The following is a 17,661-nucleotide window of genomic DNA, read 5'->3' as shown; positions in this document are numbered from 1 at the left end:
CTCATTTCAGTTGTCCTTCTCTAACTCCAGTGTGTCCTTCTGGAGTTGTGGAGACCAGAGCTGCATGCTGCACTCAAGGTGTTGGCATGCCAAGGTTGTAAATAGCTGCAAAACGATCCCCTGGGGATTACGTACACAAAATCACACAGAATGTGGGAAGAGTGTTTTCAGATCCAGCATTTTGTTCTGGGCACACCTGTAGCACGGACAAGTTGTGGCTCCTTGGATGTTTCACAACATATATGTTTAAAATAAATTCTGTTCAACCTCATAAAGTAATTTTAGAATTCTGGCACTGTTCAGTGGGGTTACTGGCTATCAACACAATTGTCTTCTGTAACGTGTGGCATAAACAGAAAATGTCAGTGAAAATAAATACCATATGGGTGCAGTGAGCTGTGACATCCTTGAAAGTGCAGAACACAATAACAGAAAAGTTTTGTAACTCACATAGTTAACTAATCCACTTCCAGAACACAATCTTGCACAGTGTGTAGCCAGCAGATTTAAGGAGAGATTTGATGAGATTGAGACATTTGCCTTCTGTTGTGCATAATGAAATCTGTAATAGTAACATAAATAAGGAAACAGCAAAACTTTTTCTTAGTATCTGATTAAATATCTTACATGTCACCCAACTCTTCTATGATTCAAGATGAAAATTTCAGTATCAGTCAGCTGTGGACTGGAGAAATGAGAACATAAGGAATGAGAGACCACCTACCTGCTAATATAGCACAAAAGACATTTTGGGTATACACTAGTAGAGTGCTCTGTTGGCTTTGCTGCAGAAGCATAATAGATCACATTGCCAGAATATGTTGTCTCAGCCATTCTCCACACAGAATCCTATTAAGAAACTCTTCCTGCCTCCCCCCTGGCTCCGCAAAACACGAAACAAAGTTAAAGCTGCACAGTTTACACAATTTTGCAGATGATTGTAAATAGTTCTTTAATGTCTTGACTCTAACTTATCTTTGTTACCAAGATTGTTCAGTGAAAAATACAGGAAATGTCTCTAGCACGTACATCAGAAATTGAGCTCCTTCATCTCTCTTCGGGCCTTCATATGTGAGACTGCCCTGATTTTTGCAAGTGCTGAGTCATCAGTAGCTTCCATTAAAGTCAGTTCGCTTATTTGACTACCAAGACTACCTGAGGGCAGGCTCTGGCACCAAAGAAGGTTCCATAAAGTAACCATTTTGGTCATGTTTAGTCTCTAACTGAGTGAATTGTACTTGTCCATACGCTCCTCCCTCGGTAAACATGCTAGATGAACTCAGCCATGAGAAAAAAGAAGTATTAAAATAAGGTCTTTTCCTCAGGTTTTTTCCTTCAAAGTTGTTGGCGTTTGGGTTTTTTTTGGTTGTTGTTGGTTTGCTTTGGTTTTGTTTGCTTGATTTTGGTTGGATTGTTTGGTTTTTGGGTTTTTTTTCCCATTTAGATTGGGGAAATAAAATTGTTTAGTAAAGAAAATAGAAAGCCACCTTTGATGTTTTATGTCTTGCTGGCTGTTGTTGCATTGGCTGTGAGAAAACCCCATCACATCCTCTCCTTAACGACTCCAGTTAAGGGGTGTGAGGGGATTAGCCTTCTATAGCCTGTGTACCTGCCACTCATTGGCAATTTCTCTTACCTGTATTTGTGTTTTTTATTTCCCATTTTGAAGATGGAGGTGGATGAATGTCTCACAGATGTGAAAGAGATGGTTGGAATCATTCTGTCTTTGTGCCTTCCATGTCTCTCATCCTGCCTTGCTCTTCTTAAGTGTGCAAAAAACTTCAGTGCTCTTGCAGTCAGAGCCATTACCAGTTTGAGGTTAATAGGCTGAGCACGTTAAAAGGGGTAGGGATTTGCACAGGCCCCACATTGTGGTCTGCTAAACCCCATGTCAGAAAATGACTCTGATTTTACAGCAGCAGTACATCTGGTATCACGAAAAACTTAGTGATGTGTATTGACCAAAGAAGTGGTCTACTGTAAAGTGCATCTGGAAATTCATTCTTGTTGCAATGCTGCAAGCGAGTGCCTGATAAGCAAGAAGGGAGATAATACAACAGAGCATTTCTTTAAGCTTAAGCAGTTTCAAAGCGCATTTTAGCTAAGAAGGGAACAAAGATGAGGCTGGGTCAGACAAGGGCTCCGTCCAGCCCCAGGGTCCAGGCGGTGCATTGGAGGAGCCTGACACAGCTCCAGGAGCAGGCAGTTATCCAATAACTTGCCCAGAGGGAATACTTAGCCCTAAACAGCTGGGTAATCCCAAAAGCAGGAGGTTTTATCTTTCTGGGTTATATTTATTACAGCTGTTTATATAACATTGAGTAGCCGCAGAAAGGTTGTTCTGTCACCCTTGAAAACAAACATTGTAAACAGCAGCATGGACATGGTGGCTGTTGCCATGCTTAGCCTGTGACCAGAAACACATTGCAACAGGTCACGAGCTATGTAACATTGCTTCTGGAAAAAATGCCATCCAGTGACCGTGGGGAAGAGGAAGTGGCAGCTGGGTGGGGGAATACCAGTTTGAGAAAATGCTTTCTGGAAGACTGTCCTTGGAAAGCAAGGGCTGGCTCTGCTCACCCCTTAGATTTGGTATTTGAATCTTCATGGATTAGCAAAATATACATATAGGGCTCTTGTATGATAGTTCAAAGGCAACACTGTGCATTCCTGGGATAGTTAGTAGTATGTAAAGCAAAAACAAATGTCCCTGCCCTGCTCAGGGGAGAGGTGCAAAAGGACTCATTGATCTAGAGAGCATCTCCAAAGCAGTGATTACATGTTCCCTCTCAGGCTTTGTCTGAATGTAGCTAGTTTTGTCCAACAATAAGATGGACAAAACTTTTCAGCTTCTTTCCTAGCACCTCCCAGGCAGAACAGAAATGTGTGCTGATTGCTTCAGAATTGCTGAGAACGACCAGAAGCCTCCAGGTTTGGTGTCTTGCTAGTACCACGTCAGAGGACCCACTTTCAAAGGAGGCTGCAGGGGCACTATCTGTGACCAGGTACTCAGCTGACCCTGTGTCTTACATACTTTATACATTTTTGATTTGCAGTGTGCTGGACTGTCACACCTGAACACCAAAGGCTGAAACCCAGCCACAGTGACGTGGGGGACGAGTTTTGCTGTACATTTTGAGCTGAAGTGACATGGTTTTGCTCTGCAAGTGCAGCACTGCCTGCTTTTGTTCCCTTGAATACCAAAAATGTTTCTATTTGTATATATTCAGCAGCAGGACCTTTTAAAACTTTCTCTTTTTTCCTTTCCAGTTGAGGCAGGGATGCAAATACTTTTTTCCCCTCCTTCGCCTCTGCTCACTTTGTGCTGCCCTGTTTACTTGCAGAGGAAGTTCCCGATGGAGAACAGGATAACGACAAGCTGACCAAGTCTCCACCTCCTCCACCTCCACGGCGCAGTTACCTGCCAGGGTCAGGACTAACCACAACGAGATCAGGAGATGTCATCTATGCAGCCAGAAAAGAGGCTGCTGCCGTAAAGGTTTGGTGATTCAGATTCTGAGCAATCAGACTGCTGATGAGTGGCTGGCACAGAGAAGCATTCCCAAGCTTGGGCTGTGTCTATAAACCACAAAATAAGTTGAGACAGAGCTACGTCCTGGAGAGCTACTGAAACTGCTTACCAGGAAACACTGCAGTTAGGCCAAATGTACAAGTAAGGTTTGGTCAGTCCTGTTCACAGGAGTCTTGCTGCTCTTATCTCCTAGCAGTGTAGAAGGCAAGTCGCAGGCTGCTTTCATTTAGAGGGGTAAGAAGATTAGGAATAAAAAAAGCACGCCTTACACAGATGGGGAAGATCAGCTCAGATTTGTGAGTGTTTTTGCAGAAACGTTGCAAATTAGTTTCTCTGGGATTCCTTTCCCCATCTGTTCTGCTCCCTGCAGGAAGGGAGGGAAAGCCGAGTTAGGAAGCTTTTTAATCTGTGAACATGCTATCACATCAGCAATATTGGTTGCTTTTGAACTGATGAAGTCGCAGTCTCCTTAAAAAGGAAGCGGGACCTTGCCACAGGGGAATTGCAGTAGTGTTGACTATTCTGTGTTTACTTGGCCTCAGGACGGCTCAACTATATTGTCTGTCTGTGCTTTCTCATCCCCTTACAGGAATGCAGTGAAGATGCTGGGCAAATAGCACAATCCAAAGTCGCCAGAGAGGATCAGGCATTGTCTCGGAGCACAGGGCATGCTGTAACAGCAGCTGCAAAAGATGAAGAGGAAGAGGAAGGAGATAAAATAATGGCAGAATTACAGGTATGTGTTCTGTGTTGTGCATGAAGCCACCCAGGCCTGATACCGCTTCTAGGACCTCAGCACTAAGTCTGGCTCAGAACACCAAGGAAAGTAGGTCTGCCAGTCTCACCGGGTCTCACTGGGCGGTACACGTTTTAGAATCATAGAATCATAGAATGGTTTGGGTTGGAGGGGACCTTAAAGATCATCTAGTTCCAACCCCCCTGCCATGGGCAGGGACACTTTGCACTAGACCAGGTTGCTCAAAGCCACATCCAGCCTGGCCTTGAAGACATCCAGGGATGGGGCATCCACAACATCTCTGGGCAACCTGTTCCAGTGCCTCACCACCCTCTCTGTGAAGAATTTCTTCCTGATATCTAATCTAAACCTCCCTGATTTCAATTTATACCCATTACCCCTTGTCCTATCACTACAGGCTCTTGTAAAAAGTCCTCTCCCAGCCCCCTTGTAGCCCCTTCAGATACTGGAAAGCTGCAATGAGGTCTCCTCGGAGCCTCCTCTTCTCCAGGCTGAACAAGCCCAGTTCTCGCAGCCTTTCGTCATAGGAGAGGTGCTCCAGCCCTCTGATCATCTTTGTGGCCCTCCTCTGGACTCGCTCCAAGTGGTCAATATCCTTCTGATATTGAGGGCTCCACAGCTGGACGCAGTACTCCAGGTGGGGTCTCACCAGAGCAGAGTAGAGGGGCAGAATCCCCTCCCTCGACCTGCTGGCCACACTTCTCTGGATACAGCCCAGGATACGGTTGGCAACCCAGGATACGGTTGGCAAAGCCCAGGATACGACTGGTTTTGTAAGCACCACCCAAATTTTGTTCAAGAGGTCTGGAGCTGAGGAGTGGTCAAGAATGCAGTGGTTGCCACCGGAGAAACTTAGACACGTAGGTGGGAAAGTAGATGATTGGTGTACATTTGGTGTGGTTGTCCCTGGCCTAGTATTTTGCACTTAGCACGAGCCTGGCAGGGTGGTGAGAGCCCGTTGTTTGGGTTAGCACTGGTGGGACCGGAGAATGCGGGGTCTGCTCCTGCCGGGGTGTGCTCACCTGCTCTGTGCTATGGTCCACTGTTTCCTGGAGTGTTCGAACACTGAAACATTTGCTATTCCCTGGTGTGTAACTGCTACATTACTGTGCCCGTGGCATAGAAGTAGTGCTCTCTTGCTGGTCCTTCGCTTGATAGCACATAGGCTGGTTCAGTTCAGCTATGGTGATGCTGCAGAAAACAATTATCACAGCTTCCCAGGGGCACTCCTATTCCATGCACACATGAGGAAAAGAAATATGGATCAGCTTAACTGGTTATAATTTATGATGCCGTGGTGTTTCAGAGCATGGTCATGACATGAAATGATCCCTGCTGTCCACCTCCCAAAAGGTGGGTATGGTGCTGCCCGTGAAGTGTTTGCGGCACAGGAGATGTGGATATTAAGCAGCAACTGTTAATGTGTCATGGGTGCACCTTGCCCCTTGGCTCAGCTTCCACCCACTAGTGCTTCAAACATCTGTTTTGCAGGGGGTGAGGTCAGCCGTTTACCCTTACCCCCTGTTTGTGTGCTAATGGCTAGTGCAACAGGAGAGCTGGGGGCAGTGAAACTCTCACATCATCTCCCAGCCCTAGGAAAGGTGAGGTGTAGGTTACCGTCTGGAAAACAGGGCTGAGTGGAGCTAAGGTGGAGAAATAGGCACAGTAGCTAAACAGGGAATGAGTGTTTAAATGCTGGTTTTGTGGAGAAGCAATGCTGTTTTTAAACAAATACCAAAATGCTGGCTATATTTTAGAGGGTTGGCAGGTTACCATGTTTTAAAAAGGGCAAACTGCTTGACCCAGAAGCTACAGGCTCATTAGTCTGATATCAGTCACAGGCAGAATAATGGAAGATCGGGTATGGGATTTGGTTAAAAACTAAAGGATAGACATAAACAGTTATGCTAGTAAGCACAGCGTACTGGAACACAGATCTTTCAAAGCAAACAGCACTCTTTGATCAGGTAACGGGTTTGACTGCTTAAACTGAATTGTATACCTGTAAACATTTTTGTAAGTAATTTGATCAAACATCATAGAGCATTCTGATAAAAATCTGTCACCATAGAATATTAAAGAAAATCATAGGAGGATTGAGGGCTGTTTGGCTCTGAAAGTGCTGCTCTTGATGCAAGTGTTTATAGCCACGTCCCACAGGGATGAGCTACAGGCCCAGTGTCACTCTGTATTTTCATCAACAGTCTGGAAATACATCTAAAATCCTTACTGTTTAAGTCAGCTTAATTCAAATTAGTGAAGTATGAGAGCAGGGAGGCGATAGCAATCACTTAACGGTCATAATACATTTGCTGAAATATAAAGTCCACATGACTTTATATGCTGAATGATAAAGTCCACAACAAAATATATGCCAGACCACAACTGCATGTCTTGGAAAGAAACAGGCATTGCAGTAACAAGTAGACAGGAGCTCCCAGGTGAATGCTGTTGCCAGAAAGTTAGTGTCTGCTTTGGGTGCAGATTTGAGAACAGGGTGTGTTTTTATCTCTATGTACAGGATCAGTGAGATCAGCACTGGGCTGCTGCATCCACGATTAAGTATCCCTCTGTCCCCCATTTGAAAAGGCTGTTACGAATACGAAGGTTCAGAAGAGATGAGTACAATGTAGGTACTTTCATGGGAAGTACCTTTTTAATCTAGCCCAGAAAGGCATACTAGTAATCAGCTGCTACAGCATAAAATGTATTTGGACATTGTTATAGATATTTTGGAGCAACGGTGAAAAAATAAACAAGTTACCAAGGGAAATAGTGGATTCTTTAACACTTAAAGTCTGAAGGACTTAGAGGATTCCTTTGTAGATGGTATGCCTAGCTTAAAAGTACATCACTGGCCTCACAAATGGGTAAGCTGGGCAAAGTCCATACCCTGTACTATGAGGAGGGAGACTACTTTTTCTAATAGTTTCATGTTGTCTTAGGTACTCTGGTCTATAAACACATACAAACACAATGTAATGGAAAACCAGAAGGAACTCTACACACTGATTTTTGCACTGGATTTTTTCATTATTGTTACTTTTCTGATTTTGCATTAATATGCAGTACATAGGAGGAATGCAATTGTTAAAGAACAGGCCTGATTCTTGTATCTGTGATCTTAATCTGTGATCATGGCTGTTACTTTCATGAGACTTGACAGGAATTAATTTCCCTAATACATGGTATAAGAGTATAACCTTCTTGCATGTCACGGTGTGTTTGACTGCTGTAAGCACTCCTCCCTCATTCCTCTGGCTGGCAGAGATGTCCTGCCTGTACATCTACTGTGCCAGTAGGGGCCTGCAGAAATCCCAGTGATGCACACTTGTAGCCAGCACTATGCAGTTGTGGCAATGATAGTTCTGCTTCTCTGGATCTGGGAGACAGTTGGATAGAGAAACCCAAAGGAAATGGAAACAGGATAGCAAGATAAAGGGCTGAAAAGTCCAGGCCATGGATGGTGGGAGGCCAGTGGTCCGCAAGCCTGTATGTTGGGACTGTCACCATCTGGAGAGTTAGCGACGGCTGTGGCAAAGACACGTCTCAAAGTCGAAAGTTTTAATAACTGTTTGTGTGGGGAGAAGTGGAGTAATATAGCTCTTGCATGATTATCAGCCACTAGGAAGTAGGTACTGTCACAACCCCAGGTTTGTCATGGGTTTCCTACTTCAGTTTGGATAGTTTGCAGCACCTCTGTGTGCCTTCGTCTCCCCATCTGTAAAAGCAGAAATCGAGCTTATCTCCCTGCAGGGAATGTTGAGGTCAACATGATGACTTAGAGCGTAGTCTTGGCAGACTGGACAGAATGCTCTATTTCTCTTAGTCCAGTAGTCTAAAATCTCTACTATCTCATGAGCTTGTAGGTAATATTACTGAGCTGTGGATGTTGAAAGCAAATGCTGTCTTTGGAGTTGGCCATCTCCAGACATTTCTGTGTAAAAGCTACTTGGTCTCCTGATAACCTGCAGTATTTATTTCCTAGGCTTTCCAGAAGTGCTCTTTTGTGGATGTAAACTCAAACAGTCATGCTGAACAGTCCAGAAATGATACACATGTTAAAGACATAAGGCCTGGGACTTTAATACTTCACAAGGAAAAGAAGGTAACAAGTGGCATTTGTAAACATGCCACCCAGTCTTGGCATAACCTTCTTTCCTTCAAAACTAATCTTATATCTTGTGTCCTGTTCTCTCTAACCCCCGCCCACCACTGCCTAGTGGTTTCCTTCCTTTTGTCTCACTATGGCTCAGAAACACTCATATGGAATGTTGTATCAATCTACATTATGATGGGTCTCATCAGCAATTATACAAGGGTTGCATGAAATTTTATGACTCTGTGAAATGAAAATTAAAAGAGGATCCATTGGTTTCCTCTAAGGAGATGTTCATACTCCTTTGAACATCCTTCCAGTGCTGTACTGGCAAATGGATGGTGAAGCATCTCTCCTAAGCCTTGTTCTTGTCTTGAGGAAAATTAGTGGTTCCTCTCAGCCATTTCAGAGAATTTCTGCTTTATTTTGCTTCATTTCTTGGTCCCAGAAATAGTTACCAGATATTCAGAAAGCCCATTCAGTTTATTGGAAGACAGAGACAAGGTGGATGGGTCGAATTTGGTCTTAGCCTGAAAGTTAATGCTCAGGATTCACCCTTCGGTCATGGGACTTAGAAGAGGTGCCCGGGGCCATGGCCACGTTGGGGTGAATGTCACAGCTGTAGCTGGACTGAAATTGCCAGTTGAGTTGAATGGTCTTAGTGGGCAGCCAGCATGCAGGATGAAGAGAAGGACAAATATTTCTGCCTTTGCAGACATCCTTTTTAAGTTTAAGGATAATGAATTACATCATTGCTGGATTTAGGGGGGTTGTGCAGGCATGACAGCTTGTCAGCCAAATGCCAGTTTGCAGTGAAGGGGGATATAGCGAGGAAGAAAACACAGCTCTTCAGCACAGCATTTCAACTTTGTCGTGCATTTTGTGTGTGTATGCTAATTGGCAATAGCAGTAATGCCTTCTCTGATGTAGCATCATGAGCAGCTCACCAAGGATTTTATGAGAGACACTGTACTTCAACTTCATTTAACAGAAACTGAGGCAGGGTGAGAGAAAATGACTTTTCCAGGTCCCCAAGGCAAAGAACCCAGCTGCCTTAAGCACGGTGAGCTGCACCTCCATAGGGCACTGCCGCTGTACGCACAAGGTGACACCTCGGTGGGGGTGTCTGATACATTATTAGCATCAAGATCCGTACGTTCTCCAGAAGGTACTGCTGCCAGGTCAGGGCACTGCACACAAGGACTTGGCTTTGAGCTGCCCAAACAGCAGTTCTGATTGAAAGCTGCAAACACCTGGCTGGGTGAGGGTACATGTTCAAGGGAATGAGTGAAAGGGAAAAATTACTTGGTTGTGGAGCATGTGACAGTGTTACGGAGGAAAAAAATGCAAATGTATCTCTGTTTGTCCTCATTACGACTGGTGTCAGAATGAGATGATCGTATTGTTACAGGAAAACCTGGGTCACCACTCAAGACACTGCACATCCTGTGGCACAAATGTTTCTTTGAAAGGTGCTGCCAAGCAATTGCCATAAACTGCTATTTATTGGAATAACACAGAGTCCAGGAAATTAAGGTTCATGAGATCTGCTTTTGTCATCTGACATGACAAAATGTTTATTGGCTTTTAATATGGAGCCTTATGGTCATGATAAACTCCTAGAGGAAATGGATGCTGTGGTTTTATTTTTTGAATAGAAAGGCAGCAGTTTGTAGAATTAGGTATATTGTACAATACCCTCACGAGATGTTGCACTGTTGCTTGGAACATGAAGTGGAACTTGCTAAAAAAGATACAGAGAAATGGGAACTCAGCCACTGAGTCAGCATATCCATGGTCAACAAGTGCCATTAAATGGCCTGGCCTAGTTCTGGGAGCTCTGAGATGTAACAGGACTGGGAGGTGCGTCCACTAAGCAAGCCTGGGCCTGAGATGACCCTGCTCTGATACCAGCTCTCAGCACGAAGCGCAGGCTGTGTCAGCCCATGACGCCTCGCTGGCTGTGGCTGGTCTGCGTGATAGCTCCTCATTTGGAAATGTGAGGGATGTCAGGGTATCCGTGGAGCAGTTACACAGCCTTGTTACTGCTGTGTATAGGCCTTCGCAGAGATGAACTGTGACTCTGGTCTATTGCTGTCTTTCTTGCTCCTGCGTTTTGATTGTGTGTAAAGTTTTTCTGTGTAAAATTGTCAGACGGCATTTAAGAAAATGCCACACAAGAGGTAGAAACTGTACCTGTGAACCTCTGTAGGCACGGGGGGTACGTGCACTAGCCAACTCGTGGATTTCTGTACTGTCACTCATTCATCTCAGGTGGGAGGGTGACTGCTGACTGATCTTCTGCCCGTCTTGATGCTCATACAAGTATAATCTGTCCTTCTGCTGCGGGAGGAGTCAGCTTCTAGTCTCAAGCGGTGTCAGCAGCAACGCTTTTGGCACACTGCCTTCAGGCGCTTGAGGCCAGGTTCATTTCCTTCTTGGCGAGCCGTCTTTTGACTGTAGGTTTCTCTCATGCTTGTTCATAGGCATGGTGTCTCTCCAGGTCATTCCCTCATCCTGATGAGTGGTGTTTATCCTAAGCTGCCACTAGCACTTAACAAACCGAGCCCCAGAGTAAAGCCTGGTATTATGAAACAGCATCTCCAGGGGACTTAATCTGAAAATAAGGAAAAAAGCCCCCTTACCTTTGCATTGCTGGGAATATACCACTTTTGAGGTAGTGGGTGACCTCTCCGTGTGCAGTTCGGAGTTGATTCTAGAAATGAACGTAGCTCAGTGTTTCATCCTGCACTTCCACAGGTGCTGCAGGGTGCAGCACTGGTAATTTTGAAGGAATACTTCTAAGCTGCCGCAAGGATTTAGAAATGTTCAGACTGTGATCATATTAACTGTGATGGAACAGCGTTGCTCAGGTGTGAGCAACATTAGAAGCAGCAAAATGTCGTGATTTGAAAATTAGCTTTTACGGCTAGAGAACTTCCTTTCAAAGCCAGCCAGACTCTTGCATTTGTTCTCCGTGAGCTAGCAAGCCGCAGTGCTCTGCTGTCAACCCTTCCTCATCACGCTCCCTTTGACATGCCCCAGCAGAACTTAAACAGATACCATGAATCTTTTCAACTTCAATCTTAGACAAACTAGAGATTTTTTTAAACTGGAATGTAAGCAGGTCAAGGTACCACTGTGTTGGAAATAAGGTAACTGGTATGGTTTTGCATATTTTGGAGGCCTTGTTAAGGCAGGAGCCCCAGGTAACAACCACTGCTGGCCACGTGCATAGCACAGAGCAGTGACGTCATGTGCTGTTCTGCCAGAATTTGGAATTTTGCCCCGAAGACAGACAGGAATCAGATGACAACTTCAGACATGCCTCTGCAGCAGTAAACAGTGGTGAGTTCACAAGGTCTGCGCTTCCCCTGAGAATATGATGATTAATTTGGGGGAAAAAAAAAAGAAAAGTCCTGTAAAGGTAACAGCCCTGAATAACTAAGTAATCCGACTTTCCCCCTCAGGTGTATGGGGCTACAACAGGATCTCCCACAGATAGTGACCATCCTAAAGAGAAGAGGGAAGGGAAAACTGAAGAAGAATTGGGTTCTGATTCATCCAGCACAGCTGACAGTAAAATTGGCTTTTCCATGAATGACAGTCCTACATTTAGCAAGGGTTTGTTCGTAGACAGTAGAGACTATTCTAAGAAAAACCTCCAGAATATGAGCACAAAACTATCTGGTGTTAGTTTGCCAGAGGACGACAAACGAAGAGGGGCTCAAGATATTTTAGGATCCCATTTTCCAGCTGTTGAAACTGGAAAACAAACGCTAAACTACAGACTCTCACAAGATTCTGGCCAGGGCCTGCCACAGGGTGAAGCCTTGCAGACCATGGGCAAGCATATCCTCGTCAGCAGCGCTGCCCCTCTCATGAGGCACACGCAGGAGGCTACGGGGCCTCTGCCTTCCTCGCAGGAGCAGGAAGCTTCTGCAGTCAGCTACAATCAGGTGGTGCTAAGACCCAAAGCGTCCAGAAGTAACAGTGTGAACAGCATTGAAGAGGCAGACTCTCCGGTTAGCTCTCCAAGCGAGGACAGCCCACCCACAGAAAACATCGCCTTCATGATTACTAAAACAGCCGTCCAGGTCCTCTCGAGCGGGGAAGTTCACGATATAGTCAGCCGGAAAGGCGTAGATGTGCAAACCGTGAACATCGACGCGAGGAAGGACGTGGAGTCGGAGAAGGGTGTCCCAGAAAACGCGGACAGCGAAGAGCCAGTGGTGTGTCTGGACAAAAAACCCGTCATCATAATTTTCGACGAACCGATGGATATTAGGTCAGCTTACAAGCGCCTTTCTACAATTTTTGAGGAATGTGATGAAGAGCTGGAGAAAATGATGACAGAGGAAAAGATAGAAGAGGAAGAGGAGGAGGAAGAAACCGAAGCACATGAAATCTCCGAGAGCCAGAAGGATGAGCCACCAGCAGTTAATGATGGAAAAGCAATCACAGAATATTCAGCAGCTCGCGGTCTCAACGAGCAGTATGTATTCAACCGTCAGTCTTCCTCTGATCCCGTACAAACCAGGCTTCCTGCAGAGGAGGGAAGCACAAAGACAAATTTTAACAAATACCGTCAGATCTACGGGCTAAGCACAGAAGCAAACGCGGACTCTGCTGATCAGTTTGGAAGCAGGCAGGATTCTAAGAAAAAATTTAAGTTCAAATTCCCTAAAAAGCAGCTGGCTGCTCTGACACAGGCGATACGGACAGGAACCAAGACCGGGAAGAAGACCTTGCAGGTTGTGGTCTATGAAGAAGAGGAAGAAGATGGGACGCTGAAGCAGCACAAGGAGGCAAAGAGATTTGAAATCGCCAGGTCTCAGTCTGACGACAGTGACAAAAGTCCTTCTGGGAAGCAAGAGGGAGCCCCCGGAGCTGCAGTGTCCCTGTCCAGGACTGACGAAATTCGCCAGAGTACATACCGGACGCTAGACAGCCTTGAGCAGACTATAAAGCAGCTGGAAAACACCATCAGTGAAATGAGCCCAAAACCTATCCCTGAAAGCACATACAGCTCTGAGGGAAGCACTGTCCCTTTCTCTGCCCAGGTAGTACCAGAAACCCCACCCCGAGAGCTTGTAGTGCTGGATGAGAGCCTTGCTGGCGTAGAGCCCCCTACGTCACTCCCCACCACGTCACATAAGGTACCTCAGTCCGAGAAATCAAACCTCCAGCTGCTTTCTAAAATCTGCAATAATCACCATTAAACAAGAGGGCCTTGTGATTTGTTTGCTTCCTTTCAGGTGGCTTGTTTGGGTCCCCATGAGGTGTCTAACAGCTAATAGACCGTTGGGGTTTTTTTTTTAATCTTTGCTGCTGATTGGTGATGGGCAAATGCAGGGGAGCTGGGTCGAATAATCTGCTGTGTGAAATGACAAGCGTCACTGACATGAAATCCAGGCTGATCAGTAGCTGAGCAGTTTCCTCCGTTTGATTCTGGAAATTAACACCTGCGGTGTGAAGCTCCTGAACTTTCCCTGCATGTAGTACTGTGGCTTTTTTATTTCTTTTTGGCGCATGGTGTGCGGTCTCCTCTCCAAGCCCACCAGTACTGATCACGCCTCCTCCTTGTCTTCCCTCCCTGCCCCTCCACTCCTTTCCGCAGGGCTCCAGTGCCGCCTCCCAGACAAGCCGGATGCCGGTCCCCTTGGCTTCAAAAACTAGACAAGGAAGCATGGAGAAAACAGGCAAACAGCACAAGCTGCAGGATCCACGCCAATACAGACAGGTAGTTTTACCCTAAACCCAGTATTTGGATGGACATTTCATGTTGTTTGTTTATTTAAAACCTCCGGTAACTGACTGAGATGATACCAAATAACGGACACCTGTCTGTCGGGTGCGGTCTGACTGGACGTCCTGGATCCTGGGGGCATGACAGTACCTACTGATCTTCTCACTGTGCTTGTGCATGCATGTCTGCAATAAAACACCTGCTGCTGCTTGTTTCGTTTTGGGTTTGGTTGGTGTTTTGGGTTTGGTTTTTGGTTTTGTTTTTTTTTTTTTAAACTGTGGTACTCAGCTGTAATTTTAAGATGTCAACGACCCGTTTACTTTCCCTTTGGTATACATGGCAGTTCCTTAGGAGAGCTGGGAATGCTTCTGTTCAGAGTCTTTACAAGAAGCCCTGGACACTAACCTGTGGGTGTAATGGTTGGCAGTAGATGCACATTAACTCTCCGGCCAGACATGTCTGTTCACACGTCAGTAACCCAGAAGCATGGCCAACGTAGGGACTGGCCCGTAACCCATAGATCGTGCCTTCTCACAAAAGCTTTGTCGGCTTGCTCTCTCTATGCACTCTGTTGGGCACTTTGGGTTTTCTACCAGGTCCGGTCCAAGGCTGCAAGACTCGGCTCAGGCCTCGAACTGTTAATCCTTATTCTCCGTAAGGCTATTTTCCCAGGTCCTGTTGGTTGATCGTGTTACTGGCTTTCTGACAACCTGTCTCCTGCCATCTTTATTTGCAGGCTAATGGAAGTGCTAAGAAAGCTGGTGGGGACTATAAGGCTACTTCCCCTACCCTACCTGCTTCTAAGATCCCAGCCTTTTCTCCCACTTCTGGGAAAAGCAGCTCAGCACCCACTTCTAGTGGTGACAGCTCTAACCCTCTTAATCCACCTACTAAAACCTCCATTCCTTCCTCTAACCTTCTCGGTCCTCAGACAGGTCGCATAACTTACTCTACCTCCCTCATCCCCTCTGTCTCTAACGGCTCCTCCAAGTTTCAGAGCCCCACTTACCCAGGGAAAGGTCACCATCTCTCCTTCTCACTACAGACTCAAAACGGCCGGCCACCCCCTCCTTCCTCCTCTACCTCCCCCCCCTCCTCTACCTCTCCCACTTCACTCAACCAAGGTATGAAGAGCATCAGGACAATCCACACACCTAGCTTCACCAGCTACAAGGCACAGAACGGGAATGCCGGCAAGTCCGCCCCATCCACGGCCAAGGAGCCATCCTAAAGGCTAAGCACAGCACGCGTGCAAGTTCACCGAGGCTTTTTGTTCGTTCTCAAAGAATCCGCAGCTGATATTTTAACCAGGGAATGTAACCGTTTTGCTGTATTGCTGGAGGCTTAATACTAATCATGTGCTAAATACTGAGTTACTACATAGGTTAGAGTGAAGCTTTTTTGTAAAACTGTTGCTGCTCTTAACGGTAAGAGAGGGTTTTCTTCCTGTAGGCAGCGCCCCGTACAAGAAAGCACGAAGGCGTGTGAGTGAACTCGAGTGCGTGTGCACGGCAGTGTACTGAGCATGGGGAAATGTATGGTTAAAACTTTAGTAAGTTGTTTTGTATAAAGCTATTTTTCATTATGGGGACTAGAAGTGAACAGAGATATACTAAAGTGTGATTATGCACAACTGTAAAACTGAAACTAAAATATTTTTTCTTTTATTTTGGTGTTATTTAGCTTTGTTACAGATTTCTATTTTTGTCAACAAATGTCATGGTTCCTTTCGAGATCTTTTTGCCAAAACATTTTGATACTATTGTGATGTACATTTGAAAGTAGTATGCTGGACAGTAAACCTCTGCACAAGAAAACAGAACAAGACTGGTCTTAGTGTGTATGAGGCAACTCAACCTATTGCACTGCCATTCAGATGATATTTAAGAATTTGCCAAGCCAAGGAAAAAAAAAAAAATAGTTTTACACATACAGGTAGTTGCTGATTACTTTTTTTTTTTTTTAAGCGAAATCCACCCTTCTCCTTTAGTTTTATTTTACTGAGACCTGCTAACCCATTAATGTATCGCATTGTGGATTTTAAACTGTACACTTCTGTACTGTTCTGTATACTGGCAAACTTTTGTACATATCTATAAATATATATAAATAAATAAATACTGTATGTGGCTGGGCACATAAAGTAGTTTTACCACACCAAAGTTACTTTTTATGCATGCTTAAAAATACATATGGGGAAGGGCTGAAGAAGATGGGTGTCAGTCAAATAGGAGAAAAAGCAAGAAGCTTGCATAGCTCACGGTTTTGTAAATAAATTTATTTGTATAACACCGTAATGTAATATACACAACTATGCTGAGCAAAGATCTTTACAAAAATAAAGGGCTGCATGCTTATGTATTTGTATTTTGTCACTAATAACGTATTATATTGGTCTCAGTTAGCTATTAATCTGTTTGTCTGAGAGCCTTAAGCCCTTGGGAGAAAAACTGCCTTATTTTCCCCAGATTAAAGCTATACGGGAATAGTAATTTCAAGATGGGCTCTTTCAAACTTACCTGGACCAAAGATAATTGCTAGAAGTCCCGGTCAGAAAACTAGCAAGGAAAAAAAAAGCATCCACCTTTGACTGATTGAACAAGGTATTGTCTTTTCCACCTTTGACATGATTTTTAATTCCTCCTTGTGACACAGAAGTTTCTGAAGAGTGCCCTTTCAAGGCTGAGCCCACAGCTGCTGCGCACCCCTCGCCATGGGGGGAGTTGCAGAACGTGAAGGTTAAGTGGTACCTCACGAGCAGGAGAGCTGGCCTAGCCCCTCAGCCCTCCTGCCCAGCAGCATCCCCCCACCGGCACGGCAGGGAAGGCCCCAGGACAGGCTGGCGGTCCAAAGGTGAAGCTTCTGTCACGCTGCACGCCCCAAACAACGGGCTATCCAAGGGTGGAAGTACAGAATTCCCTTGCTCCAAAGGGAAGAAGCCTGATTGAATGCCTTGTCCCGTTACCAGGTAGGGCTGGCGCATGTCCCTGCACAAGCAGCATGTACAGAGAGTGCCAGGAGGTTGGGCACCGGGCTTCCCCCTTACGGAACTCAGCCAAAACACAAGTTCAAGCTAAAAGATGGCCACAGCAGGCTGTGGTGGTAAGCTGCTGGTCTGACGGCCTCCAGGGAGCCGACACTGAAATATAGGAACTCACTCATACGGGATGCTCCAGGAGAGCACTCCCCCACGAGCCGCTGTACAGTGGGGCAGGTGCCCGACAGCAGGCCGGCACTGCTCCTGCATCTCACGGCTTCTTGGGGGGCACACCATGTTCTCCATATCCCTTTGAATTTAGGTGCCGATGGCGGTGGTAGGAATAACCGAGGTCCCTGCGCAGTCGCTGGGAATGTGGTGGGCAGCGCTGTACTCCACAGGTCCTTATTGCTTGTGGTTGTCAACATGAAGTGGCCATTGGGGGCTGAACCCAACAGAGGCTACTGACCAAAAAGCCAGGTTTTTCCACTGCAAACCAGGTATGAAGAGGCAGTTTTGGGGGACGGGGAGGGAGCACCGCTGGGGG

The 17,661-nt window shown here is 45.7% G+C and overlaps 1 protein-coding gene across 3 annotated transcripts in view; it reads left to right on the top strand.

Moving 5' to 3' along the window:
• Positions 1-15,368, top strand: part of KIAA1217 (KIAA1217 ortholog) — a 96,103-nt gene extending 80,735 nt beyond the window's left edge. The window contains exons 13-18 of one of the 3 annotated variants that reach the window (XM_010156104.1): positions 3,345-3,499; positions 4,122-4,268; positions 8,278-8,397; positions 11,859-13,547; positions 14,009-14,131; positions 14,874-15,368. In XM_010156104.1, coding sequence (XP_010154406.1) covers positions 3,345-3,499; positions 4,122-4,268; positions 8,278-8,397; positions 11,859-13,547; positions 14,009-14,131; positions 14,874-15,368 — 2,729 coding nt within the window. Of the gene's footprint in view, positions 1-3,344; positions 3,500-4,121; positions 4,269-8,277; positions 8,398-11,660; positions 11,717-11,858; positions 13,548-13,986; positions 14,147-14,873 lie in introns of those variants that run through there. The other 2 variants (XM_010156105.1, XM_010156106.1) reach the window with 2 other exon arrangements.
• Positions 15,369-17,661: the final 2,293 nt, after the last annotated feature.

The sequence above is a fragment of the Eurypyga helias genome, unplaced genomic scaffold, assembly GCF_000690775.1.
Source record: "Eurypyga helias isolate BGI_N326 unplaced genomic scaffold, ASM69077v1 scaffold6077, whole genome shotgun sequence".
Taxonomy (NCBI): domain Eukaryota; kingdom Metazoa; phylum Chordata; class Aves; order Eurypygiformes; family Eurypygidae; genus Eurypyga; species Eurypyga helias.
Note: the sequence above shows the minus strand (reverse complement) of the source record. Positions and strands in the feature narration are given on the sequence as shown.